General features: G+C 47.2%; 1 protein-coding gene across 2 annotated transcripts in view; it reads left to right on the top strand.

Moving 5' to 3' along the window:
* Positions 1-20,193, top strand: part of SNX19 (sorting nexin 19) — a 57,691-nt gene extending 37,498 nt beyond the window's left edge. The window contains exons 9-11 of one of the 2 annotated variants that reach the window (XM_019509479.1): positions 14,445-14,629; positions 15,926-16,013; positions 16,718-20,193. In XM_019509479.1, coding sequence (XP_019365024.1) covers positions 14,445-14,629; positions 15,926-16,013; positions 16,718-16,853 — 409 coding nt within the window. In that variant the 3' untranslated portion in view covers positions 16,854-20,193. Of the gene's footprint in view, positions 1-1,936; positions 2,960-14,444; positions 14,630-15,925; positions 16,014-16,717 lie in introns of those variants that run through there. The other variant, XM_019509490.1, reaches the window with a different exon arrangement.
* The last annotated feature ends 570 nt before the right edge of the window (positions 20,194-20,763 follow it).

The following is a 20,763-nucleotide window of genomic DNA, read 5'->3' as shown; positions in this document are numbered from 1 at the left end:
GCACAAATCCAGAGTTAGTGCTTGAAGCAGTCGCACTTTAAGGCTAGAAACCATCTCTGACTATCCCTCACCTGCACAGCTGTGACTTGCCACTAGAGGCCTGGTGAGTAGGGGCAGGGCTAGGAGCTGCCGCTGTGAGTTGCCACCAGAGGGCTGGTGAGCCAGGGCAGGCTTCTGTCCCTGCTGTATGGGTGGGGGCATGAGAGGTCCTGGGATACTGGAGGACTTCAACTTGGGCAGCACACCTGGAGCAGGAGCTGCGTAGTATCAATCAGAGATGCTCCTGCATAACTTTGAGCCTCATAACGAGTGTTTAAAACCACTTTAAGGTGTTAGTATAGGAACAATCGAGGGGTTAAGAGCTCTAGGAGCCAGCCAAAATTGCTGTGTAATAAGGCCCCAGGTCTCTACAGTGCCACCCTGCCCTGCCTTTTGCTTGACTCCAGACTAAAGTAGCCAGCCACCTCTTTGGCCAGCCAGTAAGGGCTTGTGTGTCAGAAGTGAAGGGTCCTGAGGTCTGTCCTTGCCTGCCTACACCAAAGCCATTGGATCTGGTGATCACAGCAATGAGGGTGTTGCCCTCGATTGTTCTGTCTTTCTAATAGACCTTGACTTACAAAATGACCCGTTCTTTCCCCCATGCTGGTAGCCTCCTCCTGAATCTACTGGATGGACACTTGTGTTTTCATAAGGGGTTGTGGTGAACCTTACCCCCAGCACACACAAGTGACCTGCCCCATGTGGCTTTTCCTAACCGCCTAAAACTAACTTCTAGGACAGGTTCATCAGGCTGGCAGGTGTAGCTTTAGCGTCTTGGAGCCATGCATGACTCCAGGTTATTCCAGCCTTGGCTATTCTCTGTCCAGACCATGCCTTGAGCTCATTACACCTGCAGCCTTAGGTGAATACAAAGAGGCTCTTCTTCAGGGCTGTTCACTCCAGCAAGGCCCTGCTCCATTCTCTTCTCCGACCCCCAGATCGGCCCAAAATTGGCCACGATGGAGGTCGCTTCCTACTGAGGCAAAGTCACTGTGAACAATGGGGCTCTGTCTCCAGGACAACCATTAAATTATCATAGACTCCCCCTACCCCCTTCCCCATCTCTCCATCCTGTCAGACTTCACTTCCCCACCTCCTTGTCTCAGATGGGATTTTTTTTTCCTTTAGCTCAGCACTAGCCAGTTTAATTAGCCCTCCTCCCAGGGGCTCTGCATCCAGAAAGCCAGCCTGCTGGCACCCTAGTACCTATCGAATGAGAACAGGGTCAAGCGGCTGTTCACATGAGCGCATGTAAATGCAGGGTGAGGGGGAATGGACAGAGGATGCTGCATTGCAGTAGGCCGAGGTAAAAAGGATGATGACATCTTGCAACCCATTGGGGTTAGAAACTAATGCTGCCCATCACTGGAAAGCCAGCACTCGAGGCTCAGATTCACACTGTAGGAGGGGGCTACCCATCAGCAGTGATGGACCCAGCCTATGCTGGGATAGCAGGGAGCCGTGCAGCTCAGGGGTGATGCTCATCCCTGGAGTGCTGCATGGGCTCAGGAGGGGAGCAGGAAAGGGCAGTGTAAGTTGGTCCTGAGGGTGGTGAGCATAGCTGTGGCTTTATAGTAACAGTGCCATTAAAGTTCACACCACTTGTATGAACAGGACCCCCCAGGTTATTCTGATATTGGAGCCTCTCTGCCTCCCTCTGTGAGCTCTGTTGTGAATGCAGTGTCCCACTTTGCTGGTCTTCCGCGTTGACTACAGACTACACGTGGACTCAGCCTGCTGCGCTCTAGGGGTGGCTGCATCTTCTCCCTGTCCCCTGGATTTGGAGAGCCAGAACTGGAATTGTTTGATGTCGGACCAGCTGTCACAGGCATCTCGGAAAAGGCAAGAACAATTCAAGGAGCTCCTCATAACTTCAGGGGTTTGCTTTGTTTTTCAGTCACTCGGTCTCGTTTGCTCCTCAGGCCAACAGAGCTGGCAAAAACAAAGGTGCTTGGCAGCCTTCTTGCTCCTATTGACATTATAAAGTGCCACAGACCTGGAACATTGCCTGGCCCTCTTAGCCATCGGTGTGCAGATCTGCCTGCTCTTCCTGCCAGGCCTCAGCTAGCCTCCAGCTCTCACAGCACCTGCTCCTTATACATCCATGGAGGCCAGGGACAAATGGCTCAAGGCAGGTTGCTCGGCAGAACAACGTTCACCTTCCAGAGCATGGGGGCAGGAGGGACTGAATGCCCAGTGGCAGGATGAGAGATCTTGCCTTGGATGAGGTGCACAGCAAAAGGGCTTCCCTGCTATGGCTCTTGAATACCCCATGGCACCTCTAGAGGTGGCTGCTCCTTCTTGTTTCCTGCCTAGATTGCTAATAAAGTGGCTGACGTTCTTCCTGCCTAAATTTCCCCCTCACATTTGATTTGATTGGAGATATTCTTTACTCCCTATCCTAAAGGCCTGTGCTGTTTTCTGGGGCAGAATGGCTGCCCTGTTCCACACAGATGGGCTGGTGTTGCGGTAGGAAAGTGAGTTTATTAACTTCTGCTTGACTTTATTCAAGAGCCCTGCTCTGGTGCTAACAGCCCTAAAACCATCAGAGCAGGATCAGAGGGGCAGAGTGGTATGGGCATTTAGGCATTGCTTCCACCTGGCACCAAGGGATTGCCCCTAGAGGCAAGGAAGGGACTCATGGCTCCCTGACCCATTTATTAGCTTTTACCAAGGTTGCCAAGAGGAGAGGATAGTTGTGATTGTGGCTTTTTCTTTGCAATGTGGCCACCTCTTCACTGGAGGCCAGCCAGATCTTCCCTCTTCTCTCAATGGACTAGAGGGGGATGGGAGAGAGTTTGGATGTAGATCTCCACGTTGGGCACATCTCTGATCAATCTCTGCCCAGTGCCTTTGTTTCACTGGCTGGAGGCTGTTCTGGGCCTTGGCATCTTCCATGCTTGCCCACCCGTCCATTGAGTCTGGAACTCTGAATTTTGAGGAGTCTGCGGCGAATCTGTGGCAAGTCTCCCCATCTGTAAAACACCAACGAAGGGGCTTGCATCAGTTTGAAACCGGGCTGAGCCCAACTGGTATAGTGCCCCTATACTGGTGGGAGGAGGTTTCATGGACACCAATGCAAATACCCGCAGGCAAGACACGTCCTGAGATTCTCTCCTATTTACCTGAGTCTGTGTAACCCACTGATCCGTCGGCTCTATATTGGACCCAGAGTTGAAGTGCACCTAAACCCCTTGTGCTCTTGGAGACCAGGAGACTGAAAAAGCTACTAAGAGGATGCTGTAAGCACCCTGCTTATAGGTTACGCCACCTCAGGCTTGGTCGGGCAGCACTGTATGGGAAAAAAAGTCGCCCTCTTAACTGGCATAGCTGTGCCCAGCATCTTGCCATCATCATTTAACCTTCCTTAGGACCTGGTTTAAGCTGCCCCAGCACAAGAAATCTGCATCTTCTCTAGGGCAATATGGTTTGCTCTGTAAGCCCTGGTAAATATAGACAGGCCACCAGGCTGCCGTGGGGTAGCACAGGAGTGTCAGTTGATCTGAAATCACGTCATGAAATTTGTGTAAGAGGGAGTTAACCTTAAAGTACCTCATCCCTTATCTCTGAATCTGGACTCCATGTATATTCGTCACCCAGAAGGAGCTGGTTCCCAGCAGTAGAAATCACATGCTCTGTCACACATCAGCAAAAGCAATCTTCAGGGCTGCGTGTGCGTAAAATAAATAAATTAACAATAGTGCTGGCTGTTGGCCCAATCCAGTTGTCTCCAAACACCTGGGAATTTTGGATCCTGACTTTGTGACTCTGTCCGAAACAATTTCTCCTCTAGAAACAGCATGCTTCCAACATTGGCCACTATGCTGCAGCTAACTCCATGCTTTGATTATAGTTACAGGATTGTTTTAACCATATCTGTCTTTGGTTTGGTGCTTAAGATGCGGTGATTTAATAAGCACTGGCTGACTTTTCTGTATGGAGAACGGAATGGGCTGTCATTTGGGAAGGCAGGGAAGAAAAGGTTTTGGGGGAAATAATATTCCTCTTGGGTTCGAAAGTCCTCCTGCCCTGGCTTGCAAGGGGTTAACAGCATTTTCTGTATTTTATTACTGAACTCAGGCTAATGAAGCAATCCACTCTGAACAGGTCCTGGCTAACAGAGACCAACCTCTCCCCAGGGCACTGCCAGAGCTTTAATTGGCTCAATAAATACTTGATGAAGATGTTATCGAAAGCTGGGGAACTTCTCGGCTTCATTAAAGCAAGGGCCAGGAACAATGTTTTATTGTATCTTTTCCATGCTTTCCCGAGTCGCCATAGATGTGGGGAGCACTTGGGTCTCAGCTCTGATGCTATTGATCATTTAGAAAAAAATGTTTTATTGTTTTGTGATTGAGATTAGTGCTGGGGAAGGGTGCTGGATTAGGGCCCCGGAGAAAGAAATTCTTCCAGCTACATAGTTACCGCATGTGTATGCTCTCTCCCTCTCTTTCTCTCTCTCTGTAGCAAATGCCACAAAGCAGTCAGCAAGGGTCTTGCAGTCAGAAAGGAGGAGTAAAATGAACACTGATGTTCTCTTGCTCTGTCCCATGTATACAAGAAAGCCAGGTGGGAGTAAAATCTGCCTTTCTCTGCCTCCTTTTGCCCAGGTAGAACCAACACTACACAGGGCATGGCTTGAAAGCATCAAATCTAACCTACATCTTAATAACTTCCCAGGGCTTGCTTCACCTCGTTTGCATTGACGTGACGTAACGCCACGCCACTGATTTTAGCGGAGTCCCTATGCATTTAGCTTAACAGGTGTGAAATTGGTAAGACATGCTGTTCAGGGGAAAAACACCCAGCATGAAAGTGTGGAGGTTGCCATTGAGCTGACCGAGCACTTCATTGGGATGTGCTCGGGCTGGGGTACAGAACACATTGTTCAGAATTTATACTATTGTAAACTTTTTACGGGGCAGGGAGAAAGAAACATTTCCAGTAAGCCAAGGCGATGGTTTACTTCTTTTTCCCCTCTTCTTGGCCAGAACTTTAAAAGGGCTCAGGATGCTTCATATTCTGTGATTTATAGAAGTTTCTCCCCACCCCTCTCCTGCCTCTACAAACAACTTAGCAATGACCTGGGCAGAGGACAGTTTGTGTAAAGGTGTCTGATCCAAGTCAGCCGGCTTTTGAATGTTAGCAGAAATGCATGACAGGATAAGAGAAAAGGCAACCACATAAAGTTTGAGGCAGTTGAAGCATCAACAGGGCTGAAAGCTGAGGCCAAGGGTGAAAAATATTTTCTGTTTTTATTTTCCATTCTTCTAGCAGTTGTTTCCTTGGCTGTACAAGTTACTCTCGAAAATGTTCTGCAATTAAAGTTTTGAATGCTTCAGAAGTGTGGTTTTGACCTATTGCTCTAGATCAGGGGTGGGCAATTATTTGGGCCCACGGGCCACAGAGGGAGTTTTGGTGAGCTGTCATGGGCTGGGGCAGAACGCTCCCCACCCCCTTCATGCAACAGCTCACCAAAACTTCCTAAGCAGCCCCATCCTGTCCACCAGGCCAGGACCCTGCCCAGGCTGGTCCTGGCTGGTTTCATGGAGACCCTGGGATTGTGGAGTGGTGATCCACGCCCCACGCGCCCCTGCCCGCAGAACCAGCACCCGCTGCAGGGGCATGTGGGCAGCGGAAAATGGCTCTGTCCCCACTCAGCTGGGTTGGGGTTGGGATTGGGATCCGGGAGCAGGACAGGCAAGCAGGGCCAGGGCTGGGATTGCAGGGTCCCAGCCCCACTCACCTGCCTGTCCCGCTCCCAGGTGCCCCCCCCAGTCCTGGCCCCATCCCAGCCGAGCGCAGAGCAGAGCCATGATCCACTGTCTGCGTGTCCCTATGATGGGCACCATTTCTGCAGGCAGAGGTGTGCAGGGAGCAGATCGCAGCTCTGCCCTGGGACCCAGCCTGAGCTACAGCATGCCCCAATATCTTTCTTTCTCTCACGCACCCTGTCCCTGCACCTACTGAATGCCCTGATCCATAGCATCCCAGCCCCTTCCACAGCTTACACAGGTCCTCTTGCATGCTGGAAGCAGCACTCAGTGGCACTGGCATCAGCTGTGGACGCTACTGGCAAATTCCTAGTAGGGCTTGGGATGACTGCCCAGGACCACAGGTGATGCGCTCATGCAGCAGCAGCAGCTGAGGCCCTGGGAGGATACCCCAATCTTACCTGAATCTGCTAGCCATGTCCACAGTTGATGCCATTGACTGCCCAGTGCTGCTTCTGGTGTGCAGGGTGGGAGCTGGTGTAAACTGCGGAAGGTGCCAGGACGTGCCTGGCATAACCCAGCAGCTGGAGCCACAGCTCCTGACAGGCTAGATCCCATGACTTTGTGCCCAGGCTGGATACAATCAGTTGGAGGGCTAGATCCAGCTCACCGGCTGTATTTTGCTCACCCCTGCTCTAAATCAGTGGTTCTCAGCCTTTTTTTTGCACCAGGACCAGGTAAACATCAGTGGGTAGTCCCAACCCAGTGCCCCTCATTTCCCGCCCTCTGGCCCCTGCCGCCAAGCCCCAGCCCCCCAATGTGTGGGGCAGGGGAGGGGGGAAGGGGGCAAGCAGCCCCTCGCAGGCTGGAGCTCTGCCAGCCTGCAAGGGAAAAGCCAGGGTTTCCCACATCTTTCTCCTTTAAAGGCGAATCCATTTTTAAAGTTTGTTGATGCATTCTTAAAGTTGGTTCACGACCTTTTCATGTGTTCTTGCAACCCGCTTCTGGGTTGCGACCTGCAGGTTGGGAAACACTGCTCTCGATGATCCCTTGTGTAAGGATGGGTTTGTGGCTTAAGGTACAAGAAGATGGACATTGAGAGGAAGGATGGCCCAGGAGCACTGCCCTTGGAAGACCTAAATTTTCATTGTTGCTATGCCATGTATTCCCTAAGTAAGCTCAACCAAGTCACTCTCTTTGAACCTCATCTCTGCATCTATAGAATGGAGATAATGATATTGCCCTACCTCAGAAGGTGGGTTAAACATATTAAAGACTTTGAGGGACTCGACTACTATTGTGACAGAGGCTGTATCTAAATAAATGGCTGGGGCCTCAGCAAGTTGTTTTAATTTCTACTCCTACTACATTAAGCTGTACGTAAACATGCTAAGGGATGTGGGGGTGCTTAGACAATGTGGTGGTTTATCCAAATATAGAAGCATCGCCTCCTGACTAGGATACTGTGTCTACTAAAGAGAAGTCTATGCTGCAAGGTGTCCTTCAGAAGATTGCATTGTGCCAAGGTTCTGCCTAGATGGACCATTGCAAGTTGAAGGAATATCATAGGATACATGTGCACTGCAGAAGGGATTAAGTAAATTGTGTGTGTCTGCTATTTTATCTTGGCTGGCACCTTGCTTTAGGTAACCTTGAATGGGACACTGAAGGATATTACTGTAGATAATAAAACACCATAGTGGCTTAACATGGTATAAGAACTTAAAGCTACATGGGTCGCAGCCAAGTTTTAGGTGTCGTGTCTTGTAATGAAGTACTCCACCTATCTGATATTTTGCAGGAAATGGAGCATGTCAAGTTTGATAAGGCACAGAGAAGTCATGCTTGTTCAGAGTCACTCAGGAGACATCTGAAAGACTGCTGAGGTGTTTTCTATTTAAATGGCTTGGCAGTATACTTGTGATGCTGAGTTTAGTGTAACCTTAAAGTTTCAGATAGAAGTAGAAGTCTTGACTTCCCACCTCTAGCTCCAGTGGATGGTTGACACTGAAGAATATAGTGGTTTTGCACAGGTGGAAAGACGACTCCACCCTGGCCTCACAGATGAGCTATATATTGTTCGGAATATGTTTCAGAGCCATCGTTACCTGGGAGGCATAGATATGCTTGTGGCTCTCTTGCATCTCCATGTGTTGGACATCCCTTTTGACTACCTTGGTCTCATCTGCCTTTTTAAATTCCCATTGGCTGGAATGTATTTAAATTGTCCCAAGAGGTTCAGGTCTCCACTTCTGGGCAGAGTACTCAGTAACTGTTCGTGGAAAGAAAGGATGAAGTTTTGCTTTAGGGTTTGAAAGCTTTCACTTTATCTCTTGCAGACCTAGATCAGATTCCCACTTGAGTTCGCAAATGCAATTCTGTCGGCCATCTTGGGGCTTGCTTCATGCAGGGTCGCAGTGGTTTAAATCAAAGTGTGATCACAGAATTGTTCAGGCTGGAGGGACCTGTAGTCCAACTCCCTTTCCAGAGATTGGATCAACTATTCCTAAACCATCTCTGATGGATATTTGTCTTGCCCATTCTTTAAAATCTCCCATGAAGGAAATTCTTCAACCTCCCGAAATAACCTGTTCCAGGACTTAACTATCCTTCAAGTTAAAAAGATTTTTTGTAATCTCTGATTGCAGCCTGACTTTTTGCAGATTCATGACTAGTACTTCTCCTGCTCTTGGTGACCATGACAACAGTTGATCACCAACCCCTATAACCACCTCTTTCTTACATATTTAAAGACCATCATCGTGTCCTTTAAGTCCTCCCTTCTGTAGACTAAACAAACCCAGTTCTTTCAACCTTTCTCATAGGTCATGATTTCTAAACCTCTTATCCTTTTCCCTACTCTCCTCTGGACTCTCTCCAATCTGTTTACATCTTTATTAGTATGATGTCCAAATCTGGATACAGTCCTTCAGCTGAGGCCTCATCAATGCCAAGCAGAGCAAAATAATGACCTCCTGTGTCTTTGACAAGACACTCCTGTGAATACCTCCCAGAGTGGTGTATTTTTTCGCAAGAGCCTCACATTGTCAACTTGTATTCAGTTTGTTGTCTGCTGTAATCCATCACTCTTTTCCTGCAAAGCTGCTGCCAAGCCAGTCGTCCCTCGTCTGGTATTAGTTCAGTTGATATTTTCCTTCCTGAGTTGTACTGCTTTGCTGTTGTCTGTATTAGGTTTTAGTCCATTTCTACGATTATCAAGATCATTTTGATTTCTAATCTTGTCCTCCAAAGTGCTCGCAAAACTCCTTCGGCTTAACATCATCCACAGATGTTATCGGTGCACTCTCCTCCATCATCCATGTTATTAATGAAGATACTGAATTATACTATCCCTAAGCTAACCTATGAATATGTGACTTGTTAATTGAAATGAGATTATCCATACAAAGTTTACACCGGCTTAACTATATTGGCTTACACTTGTGCAGCTTTGTGTGTGGACAAGGCCTTAGTTACTTACCTTCAAGCTTGAAAGGAAGCTTGACTCATTCATCTGGCCTGGTCCTTTCCACCTGCAAGGAATCCAACAGGTGGTCCACCAAACTAGTCTCAGCAGACCATCCAGTCCAAAAGAACCAGGCAAACTTGGGACCTGTCCACCATTACCTACCCAAATCTTCCCCCTAGTCCAGGGCTTTCATTGCAAGGCACTTACCTTCCCACACCAGTAGCCCCTGTTGCTTTTCGTGCCATCCAACCTGATCCTCATCTCCAGGGCTTTCATGCTTCTCTCATCTTGATGGGCCCCTTCAGCTGACCTTGAAGTTCCTTCTTAAGCCCTGGTATTAAACCAGCTCTTTTTAGCAGTCACTTCATTCCTCCATCGGCAGCTATTTCAAACAGAGGACCCTTACGGCATGGACAAGTTATGCACCTCCAGACAAGAAGCCAGGACCCACTGCCTCTGCAGTCTGTCTTTCTGCACCGGGCATCATCAAAGCTTTTTAACATCCAAGTCCTGGGCGGGAGGGCAGTTACTATCTATTTCTGCTTTTCTCTCTAGCATGAGGAGATGGTTCAGTGATGGACTTGTTTTTCTTTCTTTTTGGTGCTATTTCTGCATGAAATACCAGAGTGGAAATAGCAACTTATCAGCCATCCAAAATAAAACCAGCTCTGTTTGTATTTCTAAGTGGATATATTTCTACCTTGTTTCCTCTGCATGTGTTTGTCTGGTCTGGTCTGGTCTGCTCTGGGGGTCTGTCCTAAAATATTAGTCCTCTAGCAGCACAAAAAAAGTACATGTGAACTGAATTCAGGTGCCACATTGGCAGCCTTGGGCAATAAAATCTATTCATAAGAAATATTAACTCTTAATCATTTTGTGGCATTGGTTGTGTATTTATTGCAGTACTCTGCTTGATGGGAATGTCATTTTACCATAGCAGTTTTGGGTTTGAATCGTCTGGGATTTTCTATGAATTGATTTGTCTTGCCTCAAGCACCAAATAAAATTGCCAAAGCCAAAGTAATTTGGCTCCTGGCTTTTTAATGTTGATAAATATAATTTCCACCTTCTCGGGTTTCTACTGTGGAATTATTGTATGCAAAAACAAGCATGCTTGTCAGGGAATGAGAGGTTCTTCACTGCCTTCAGCAGACCCTGGTTCAGAGATCCGATGTGGGTAGAGCAGTTGTCCAGCTGCTAATGGGAACGTCATAGTTTCATAGCTGTTAGAGGCTGGAAGGGATCTTACAGATCGTCGGGTCCAGCCCGCCTGCACTTGGGTAGGAAAAGACCACTGGGGTCAGATGACCCCAGCAAGATGGGTGCCAAGATGCTTTTTGAAGATCGCCAGGGTGGGTGACTGTACCACCTCTGAAGTTGGGAGAGGTTTCCCCCCATAAGTAAGTTATTGGGTGTTTTCTTTGTCTTCAATTGAAGCACCCAGTGCTGGCCCTTTTGAGATGGAGCAGTGAGCTAGATGGGTCCTGGTATGGTCCAGCTGGGCAGTTCTTGCCAACCCTTAGTGGAGCTGCTCATTCTGGGATAGTAAAAGGCTCTTCTTAGCATAACTGATACAATTTGACTTTCATTTTCTTCCTCTCCTTCACTTTGTGTCCCCTTTCCCTGTGGCTTCCCTGCTTTCCCCCAGCTCCCCCAAAGAGTGTTCATTGAGGCGGTGGTAACCACTCAGGATAAAATGCCACGTGCAGTCTTTCAGATGGGCACTGCCCAGTACAAGAGATGGGAGCAGCAGGCACACAGGAGCTGCTCCTGCAACACGAATAAAGGTAGAGTTTGGGTACCTTCTCGAGATCGGTCTGCTGCTTTCTCTGCAGCTGAAGGGGCACCTTGGCACAGAGGGAGCGGAGTGAGTCTGGGTCATTCTTCTCCTCTGCCCCTGCATTCAGCCTCCAGGTTGGAAAGTAGCAATAGCCTATAATGAATTAAAACCCCTCAAGCCTGTGTTTATGCAGTCACAAGAGCTATGCCTTGTAACCATTTGCATGATCAAAACAAATAAATGTATGCCTGAGATTTATGAGTGTTACTTAGGCACTGTTGCCTGATTATGGGGTTGTTACAGCAATAAATGAACTGTGTCCTAAAAAGGGATGAGCCAGGTCATTTGCACTGAACAATCCCCTCTTGTTTTGTTCTCAAACGGTTCATGAATGTGCTCTCTGTTATGTCCAGTTTGCTGTTTGGATACTTACAGGGTGCCGCCAGTTCAGTGAGAGTAATCAGTATTTGAAATTCAAGCTGCTTTAATTGGATGGAGTCACATATTATGTTTCTGTCTGCTGACTGAATGAAAGGTATGCCTGCGCTGGAAAAAAAAAGTCTTGTGATCTTAACTCAGGTTGGCTAAACTGAAGTAGCTAACTCAGGTTAAAATAACAGAGAAGACAAGGCAACTTGACTTCTTTAATTTGAGGTTGCAGGGTAAGTTCAAGCCAAAGAATAAGCCTGAGGTTTAATTCAGATTGCAAACCCAAGTTATCTTGCCTTCATGTTAATGAGGTCACTTAGTTAACTTGGATTAGCCGACCCAAGTTAAAAACATGCTTTTTGTTCAGCATAAATGTACTTCCACCTCTGAAATTGAAAAGCCTGGTGCTGATGCTTATAACTCCACATTCACATTTCTCAAACATTAACTTAAAAAGTAGCTATCTGGGGCATAAGTCCACACTCATTTGTGCTTGCCCTTCCACAAGCACATACCAGTCCATGAATATAGTAGAGAAAATTAAGTCTGACTAAACATTCAATTTAGTAACTCGAGGTATATTCTTGCAGCATGTACTGAGTTTTAACCCTACGTCTGTGAACTTCTGCCATACACTGAGATAATGTCCAGGCTAGGATGTATGAGTTAGTTAATAGGTTGTAAACATGGCCTTGTCCTTGGACTAGGCAAAGTTTAACACCATAAGAAGTGCATGTGTTGATTGTGGTTAGTTTAGCATGACCAGCTAGCACAAGTTTAAAGACAGTAAAGCTATGCTGATGCTACAGCCAGACCTGTGTTTAAGCCAACAGGTTTTCAAACAGGACCATTTAGTCTAGGCAGGGCTTATATTATCTTGCTTTGTAAGGATGATAGAAACCTGGCTTTTGATCCCAAGAACATACTCACATAGCACTTCCATAAGAAAGCCCTGATCTTATTGCATTACAAACCAAAGCATTACTTACTAGAGGTTTCTCTATCCTTATTCCCTCAAATCAGTGACAGCCATCCAGCCACCCCATTTCCCCAAAGGAGTCCTAGAAACTGGCTCTGTCTGAGCATACAGTCCCACAGCAAATGAAGGTGTGGGTTGTGGCAGACATTCACATATCCACATTAACTCTAATCTCATTAGCATGGGTACTCATAGCAGTGAAGATGTGTCAGCAGGGGCTTCAGAGTGATTAGCTATTAAGCTAGCATGCACTGCAGTCCCATCTTTGTGCTGCTGTGTGGACGTATTGAGAGAAGTTCCAGAGACCTTTCCTGCTTCTTAGCACTAGCACCCTACTGATTTTTCTTTTATTTTCTTCTTGGTTTCCTCTCTGCATGTGCACATACTGAAAAGTACCTAGGAATTTATAGGCAGGCAGATGAACTATTTAAAACATTAAGGAAGAAGCGCAGTGAGAAACAGTTGAGTTATAGCCTTATTCTTGACAGCCACTAGTAGCACCTGTAGTTCTTGCTGCTCTCTTACCTTGCAGTGTTTCTATTAGTGCGAGTACATTTGCACGGGGAAGCAGGCTAAGCAGGCCTTGGCTTGAATGCCCAGCCTCAGAGGAATGCAGACAGTCTGGCAGAGTGCAGGTTAAATAAAGTTTGCCTTGGCAGAGCCTGTGTTCTTGGATGTACTACGAGCCGCTGGGGCGTAGTGGTGACGGAATTGCAAGCATGAGCGTGAGCTGCCAAGTGGGCCGGGTCTTCGGATGCTGCTGTCTGCAGGGACTCTTGAAGGACTGGAGAAACTGCAGTTTCTTCTCCCACCCCGGATAACACTTGACTGTTCTTTGTAGAGGCAGGGACAGAGTAGAGATGGGGCTGCAAATTTCCCAGATCAAGCCGTACTACATCCTTCTCTTCAATGCAGTGGAGCTGAGACCTGGTTCCCTTGATATCTGCGGGTCTTGCCGTTGACTTCGGTAGTATCGGGGTTCAGCTTACAATTCCCCCAGAGCTGTAGAGTATCACACACTACAGAAACATTTTGAGAGGCAGTGAGAGCTTGGAAGTCCATGTCTGATTGACAGCAGTGGTAACTGCTGTTACTTGAGAGAGTGGTTTAATGTCTTGGCTGGTGGGTACCTGCAGTTGATTTAGTAACATTTCCTGGCCAGCGTGGCTGGTGCCAATGGCTGCTTTTGCAGCGGCTGCACATGCCTCTCAGCCCTTATGTGGAGCGACATTCCCCTGGGCACAGCCTCAGGATTTGCAGGTCGTTACCGTATAAAGGGCACAGTCCTGTCACAGCAGGAGGGCCGGCAAGACATGTTATTGGCAGGTTCATACTTTGCTTTTAATGGATGTGCAGCGCAGAGTGTTGGATGCGAGATGCGATGATTTCATGACTTTCTGGTGATGGAGTTGAGCTGTAAGAGATGCAGGGGGTGGGGAACAGGCCAGTGAGATGGATAAAAAGAACCACGTCATTCACCCCTCTCTGCCCGAGGTGTTTATGGCTTTGATCTCCAGAAGGACCTTGAATAATTCCCTAGGGCCTCCAAGCTAGTTTCGCCCCTGAGCACCTTCCCTTGAACCTGCCTTGGCTTTTCTTCCCACTCCACCCCAAGTGAGAGCTGGCCTTGGGCACAGGCAGACTGATCCCTGAACGCTCTCTCTCCCTGCCTCCCACAACCCCAGACCTGGGCTGCTTGCAGCTTTCCAAACGCAGGCATTACGCTTGTCTAATTTGATGACATGAAACGCATGGCCTGTGCTCCCTCGGACAGAAATCGCTAAAAAGTGACTGGCTCTGCCTATGTTTGCCTGTCTGTAAAATGGAATTAATAAGTTCTACCTGGATTGCAGGGGTGAGGAGGCTGAGCTAATTAACACTTGAGGAAGCGGCTGTGATATGCTCTAAGGCACTGCTGCAAAGAGCACAGGATCTTATGAAGCCTGTTTCCCCTGTCTAGGAGTCTTGGACTGGCAGGAGGGGTCTGGGGGAATGCCTGCTCTTCTCCTGTTTGACCCCTCTCTTTCTCTATAGATGGTTAGAAGTGCAGGTGGCCAACCTGACCTGCACTCAGCACTGGGTCCAGTACCTCCGGGTGCTGCAGGAGTCCATATGGCCAGGAGGAATCTTACCGGTGGTGCCTAAGCCAGCCAGGACCCAGGAGCAGAAGAAGGCAGCAGCAGAACAGGCATTGCAGAGCCTGATGGGAATACTGCCTGGTGAGTTTGCCACAGCATAAATAACCAAGGGCTTCTAGCCACAGCATCAGGTTAATAGCCACAACCTCTTTTGCATAAGGCAGGGTTAGTCTTAGGAATCTGTTGCATCTCTTGTTAAAGCCTCCCTTTTATTAACTCAAAGAACAGGTGCAAAGGAGATGCCTGGAGCCAGTCTCTTTTGTACTGTGGGTGTTGTACACAGTGTGGGGGGTTACGCACTGCATGAGGATACAGCCAAATGAACCAGAGCTTTGAAGACTTGACGGCCACCATTGGGAACAGAACCAGGCAGAGACTACCCCTTTCCCTCTCCTCTCCTCTTCCCTGCCCTCATCGCATTTGGCATTAAACCATTTGAAAAATAGCACCTCTCTCTGCAGTTTTGACACCATTATCCACCACGCTATAATTCATGTCCCGCCAAATTTGCATTATGTTATGAATGGCCCATGTATGAAACTGCTGCTAGTGCCAGAGGTATTCTCAGTTAGTCTTAGCCCTGAGTGCCTCCAGTCACCTTAGATAATTCGCACTAGCTCCTCAGGAAACAGCAGTGATGCGAGAGCCTCCAGTCTGGCATCTCTTTGATATGAGCTGTCTGGTTTTGTGCCCTCTGTATTGGTGATTTACTAGGTGATGCATTTCCCTCTGAGCTACTCATTAATGAATTGGTGTCTCAGGATCCTGGGCTACAAAAGTACCATCCTTCAGAGGAGGCTGAAAACAGAGGTCTTTGCTGTTTATCTTTTAAGAATTTTGGGAGGAGGTGGGGGGGGGGTACTTTTCCTTCACACTCAACCTCATAAGCCCTGGCGTCCTGGCCAGGTGGTCATCTTTCACATTACCATCTGCCAGCATCTCATATTGTGATTCTGTATGCTTGAAAACAGCTGCAGCGGAATCCCTCTGTGAGTAATTTATACAACACTGTATCATTAGTATTTATTATTTGCATTACCATAATGCCTAAGAGCCCTCTGTGTCTCTGTGAGGAAGGGCATTTTCTACATATGTTGTTTATTATTACTAGCTAGCAGCTTTCACAGCAGCCTGGAAGCCATCTCCCACATTTCGTTCTGGAACAGGATATCGTTTTGATATTAAGGCTGAGCTTATGGCATGTTTATTTTTTTGGCACTTCTGCAATCAGAGGACAAATCCGTGTCTTTGGCTAATTGATTAATCTGTTGCCAAAGTCCTTTTTGCAACCACTGCATAGAAGTCCATATGTGAGGTAAGTTTGCCCTGGATTGCATATTGACCTTTAAAACCAGTGTCTGTCTCTGATGTTAACAGACATAATCCTGGAAATCCTGGGGACAAGCAAATGTCAACTGAGCTGGAACTTGGTACTTGAGTCTCTGCATCAACCCATCATGAACAGGTAGTGTTGGTCATGGGCCTTTCTTAGCTTCTTCCCCTGTAGTGAGGCAGTACATTACATGGTGAGTGCCCTTGAATGGCTCAGCAGTTGGAAAGTTTTAAATGAAACTTCAGAGATGGGAAAACTGGAAGAATCCTTCAACCTGGTAGGATCTCTCACACAACTTCAAAACAACAAACTAATCAGTGCAATCAGAGTTTTCTCAATGAATCTTCTGACTTAATTGATGCACATATGTCTTGAGAGGAAACCAGATCAAGTCATGGGTTGTCCCTTTGTCCAGGGAAGTATATATATGTATGAGTGTTTGACATCTATGAACACATGCACCATGCAAGCGAAAAGCTATAGTCATATCATGCACTGTAGAACTGAGAGACAAGCACATATCTGTACATCAAGCCCCCTTGCTGTTTTCCTCCACTAATCCTTCTTTGAGATTTATTCTGCTTTTCCAAACCGCTCGGTGTCCAATGCTCAGCACTTTGAAGAGAAAACACATTAGTTACCATTGAAACATTTTCTCTTCCTCTTTCAGTGAGTGGGATTTGCTGTGTGTACATACCCCAGATGGATGCTGTAGCCCCTAATGAACACTCTGTAGCTGGGAGCGCACCTCACATGTTTCAGGACTTGCTTTTGCGTGCTGAAAGACTTGCCAGACTCAATTGATGGGCCTGTTCTTTCTCCTTTGTGTGTTTCAGGCACCTGGTTTTCTCCTTTTTAGATATCCTGCTGGAGATTTTGATCCTTGACAACTCCAGTGATGAGCCCAAAACCACAGCCGTAGCTCCCTCAGTCTCTAGCCCTCTTGAGAGAGGAGGCATTTCACCTCGCTAGCTAAGCTTGGTGTTGCCAGTAGTAAAGTGAGAAGAACCCACACGCATCAGCTGATTGTCATTCCATGTCTGCTGCACAGGTCTGGGAGTTTCTTAATTGACTTCTCCAGCCAGTCCTAAATGGAGCTCCTTTCAGGCTTCTCCTTGCTGGCCAGGTGACTAGGTCCAGCGTAATGGAGTGGAGACGTCCGTGAGCAATGCACTGTTCGTTCTATCACATGTATGATGGAGGGCAAGGAGCTCTCTGCTGGAAGGTGCTTAATTTCTGTTGGGGTGGGCAGTCTGCTAAGCAGGCACTATTGCTAGTTGTAAGTCCATGCCCTGCATGTCTGAACAGCCCTAACCTGGAATGATGGGCGACACATGAAGTTTACTGCCATGGCTGGAGGCTCTGGCATGGACATGCAGACACATTGCTGCGGAGATCTCATTGACTCCCTCCAGAAAGTAAAGAGAAGAAATAAAACTCTTGTTACTACTGACCAAATCCCCCATTTTGCTCTTCACTGGACAGAGGTGGAACCCTACTTCAGTTCTTCCTATGAAGGAAAGTTGTCCGAGATGGAAGAATTCCCCATCCCATCTCCCAAAAGAGGTGAGATGGCTGAATTAACAGGAGAGAGGAGGCAGCCTGGCTATAAAGACACCCTCCCTAAGCTGCTGTTCTCAGTGTCTTCAAGCACATTCCATGCTTAGTTCTTGCTTTGATCTGCCCCCTTAGCCTGAAGAAAGGAGATTCAGAGAGAAATATTCCCCTCTCCTGGATAATGAAGTGGAATATCCTACATGGAGATCCTGGAGAAATGAACATAGCCCCAAACCATATCCATAAGCACCGCAGACTCTCCAAAAACCTCTCCCTGGGAGCTCAAAAGTGATGACAAGTGCCTGGCTTGCCTTAGGGGTAAGGGAGGTTTCATAGTCATCACTCAAAGACCATCTCTCACTGCCCAGTCTGGCAAGGGAAGAGGTTGCAGGGTCCTGTAAGTGTTCCTGGGTTACAGGACAGGCGAGCAATGGCCTTTCCTGATCTTCGCCAGCATATTTCTCCTTTTGATTCATGTTATCTATGGTGCTGCTCACTTGGAAGGCACAGGCCACTTTGTGCAGAAGAGGAACAGACCCATGTAAGACATGGGTCAGTAAATGAGCTTCTGAGCATAAGATCCGTAAACTCCTTTGAGCGTTGTTGAGGATATTGTACAGGTTTTGCTGGTTGTGAAGGGGAAGAACAGAGCAAACGGCATTAGGACTCCAGGGTTCTGTCTCTAGCTCTGATCAGCTACATGACCAAGAGTAAATTATTGCTCTAAAATTGAGAGAGGCACTATTTTCAAAGTGGTTAGAGATCAGGTATGCTATAGAAATAGCATACGATGGTACTGCCTATGTATTGCCTGGTAGAGTCTGCTGCCAATACTCTATAGGCTTCAGGGGGCTTGCCGCTGCCTAGCTGTTTGAATTGATGTCACAGCAAGTGAGCTAGTGCCATGAGCAACAGCAAAGCCAATTGTTCTTCCTCCAGCTCACAAACCACCTTTAATTAGGGCATGGGTCACAGTATAGACAGCACAGATTTATTCATCCAAGAGGCTATTTCTGCCTGTGAATCTCTGCAGTTTAATGTGACTATTGGGTGAGACCTAGCAAGAAAAATGTCTACAGATAATCACAGCTGGGAGTCCCTGTTACAGGATCTCCCACTACATTTGTTTTCTGTATAACAGGGAAACTGAGCTGAAAGGGAAATGCAGTGGCATGTCATAGGGGGTTTGGTTGTAGTGGCATGCCACAGCAGCCCACTACTCAAACAACTGTGTTAGAATTGAGTGTGCAGCATTATTTTTGCTGTAGGAAATTTTGAACTGGGAGACACTTTAAGACAAGCACATGTATCTTTGAAGGCACAAACCCTACTGATGGGCACTGTCTCCCCTACATATATCTAATCTCGTGTGTGTATCTCATTGTGCATGCCTGTGTATCAGTCTGTCTTGCTGGTTAAATGCTGAGAGGGATGGGATTAATGCTACACATGCTGAAAAAGTATAAATACTAATGAGGGAGAGAAGTCTTGTGAGATGGTTAACATGAGCTCCAAAACTAAAGGGAAATCTTGTGAGATCAAGCAGATTGGGGACTGGTTATAAGAACATGCAATATCAGTAGCATCTTTTAGGGAGAAAAGTGGCCTCTTAATTGGAAAGGGTGAAGGCCCTTTAGCTGAGTTGTTGGAGAGAGATTTGGGTGAAGCAGGTGCTGTGGAGGACAATCCCACAGGGGCAGAAGAATGGGATTGGAAGGTGATAGTTGATAAGCCCTTTCTGCTTCTAGTTTCTCCTCTTGGTCATTGGGTACAGGGCTAACCTTCACTATCCCACTCTCCCTTCCTCCTCACTCCTAAGCCAGGAGGTTTTGCTTCTCTTGCCCATAAGTTTGTTTTGCAGCCTGTCCTGACCGTTCTTGCCTGAGTGGAGTGAACAAGAGGCCCATCAGCCAAGGCACAATGCAAAAGTGCTGGGCTTGGTGCTCCTTAGTCTAATGCCTCCCCTGTTTTTTTCTGGTCTGCTTCTTTGAGCTCATTTCCATCACTGTGACTTCTGTTTTTGAATATTCAGTCATAACCCAACACATGCCAGAGAAAACACTGTAAAAAGGCTGTTTGAAGGGAAGGTTGGGCTAGGCACTAACTGCAAAGCAGGCCTGCTACTCTACACATGGAAGAGCATCTAATACTTGCCCTCCTCAAAGCCACCAGAAATAGAATTGGAAAGCAGAGGGTGTGAGCCGGGGCTTCCCGTCTGGCAGCAGGGGGAGGGGAGGGAGGGGTTCAACTTCTAACATCCCTGTCTTGAGCTGTGGCACAACCTGAGTGAATTCATTTTCATTCCTCCTGATAGAAATAGCAAGAGATTTCCTTTGGTGAACTGTGATGTGCATAGCCGAAGAGTGTCAGCTACTCGCTGCTGTATTGCATTGCTGCTTTGTCTTTACACTGTGCTTATGCCTTTCATCCAGGGATCTCAAAACACTTTGCAGACTTGAATTCAGCTCTGGACCGCGCCTGCCTGGTAACGTGATAGTGTTATCTCTACGTTTGCTTGGGAAGGAGCTCAAGCAGAGAGATGTGCTTTGCTTGCATTCACTTTGTGATTTTGTGGTAGTCAGGAATAGCCTTCAGGAGCCCTGAACCCAGGGCCTCAGGTTTCACAATTAGACATAACCCCCTTTCGCTGAGAGAGACAATGCAAAACGCAGTTTCCATCCCATTCCTCTACTTTTAACTGTTAGATTCAATCCTTCAACCCCCTGTTTCTCTCCTTCAGAAGACCAACGATACCTCAAAATATTCTGTCCTTTGTGTGAAAGTTAAAAATTCAGCTGGTTGGGACACCTTACCGGCTGCAATCTGTACTTTTTTTCTTTAAGGAACACAAATCACAGTTAGAAGATAAATGTTCTCTTCAAGTTCCCATCTTTTGCAAATGCAGTCCAGTTGGAGAAAAGCAGCTTCCTAGAGTCAGCTGGCTTGAGCTGAAAGTTTTATCTCCTTTATTTATGTTTGAAAATCATAAATAATACTTTTGTAATAATACTTTTTAAAAGGCTTTAACCCACACTGTTCCTCTCTATATCTGTCAACCTCCTGTTGTTGAGAGGCCCCTAATAAATTTTTAAGCCTGCTAAAAAAGGACACTGGTAGGAATTAAAGTGTGACAAGGAAAGCCTTCACTGTTTTGTCATATATAGACAAAAGCCCTGCATGAGGTCATATGAGGGCTCGGTCCTCGGGCCTGCACTGTTCAACATCTTCATCAGTGACTTGGACGAGGGGGGTAAAAAGCACCCTGTTCACATTTGCTGATGACACTAAGATGTGGGGGGATGTGGGCACGCTAGAAAGGAGGAAT

Source organism: Gavialis gangeticus, unplaced genomic scaffold, assembly GCF_001723915.1.
Source record: "Gavialis gangeticus isolate Ggan-Ray unplaced genomic scaffold, GavGan_comp1, whole genome shotgun sequence".
Taxonomy (NCBI): Eukaryota; Metazoa; Chordata; order Crocodylia; family Gavialidae; genus Gavialis; species Gavialis gangeticus.
The sequence above is the reverse complement of the archived record's forward strand: the minus strand, read 5'-3'. Positions and strand labels throughout refer to the sequence as shown.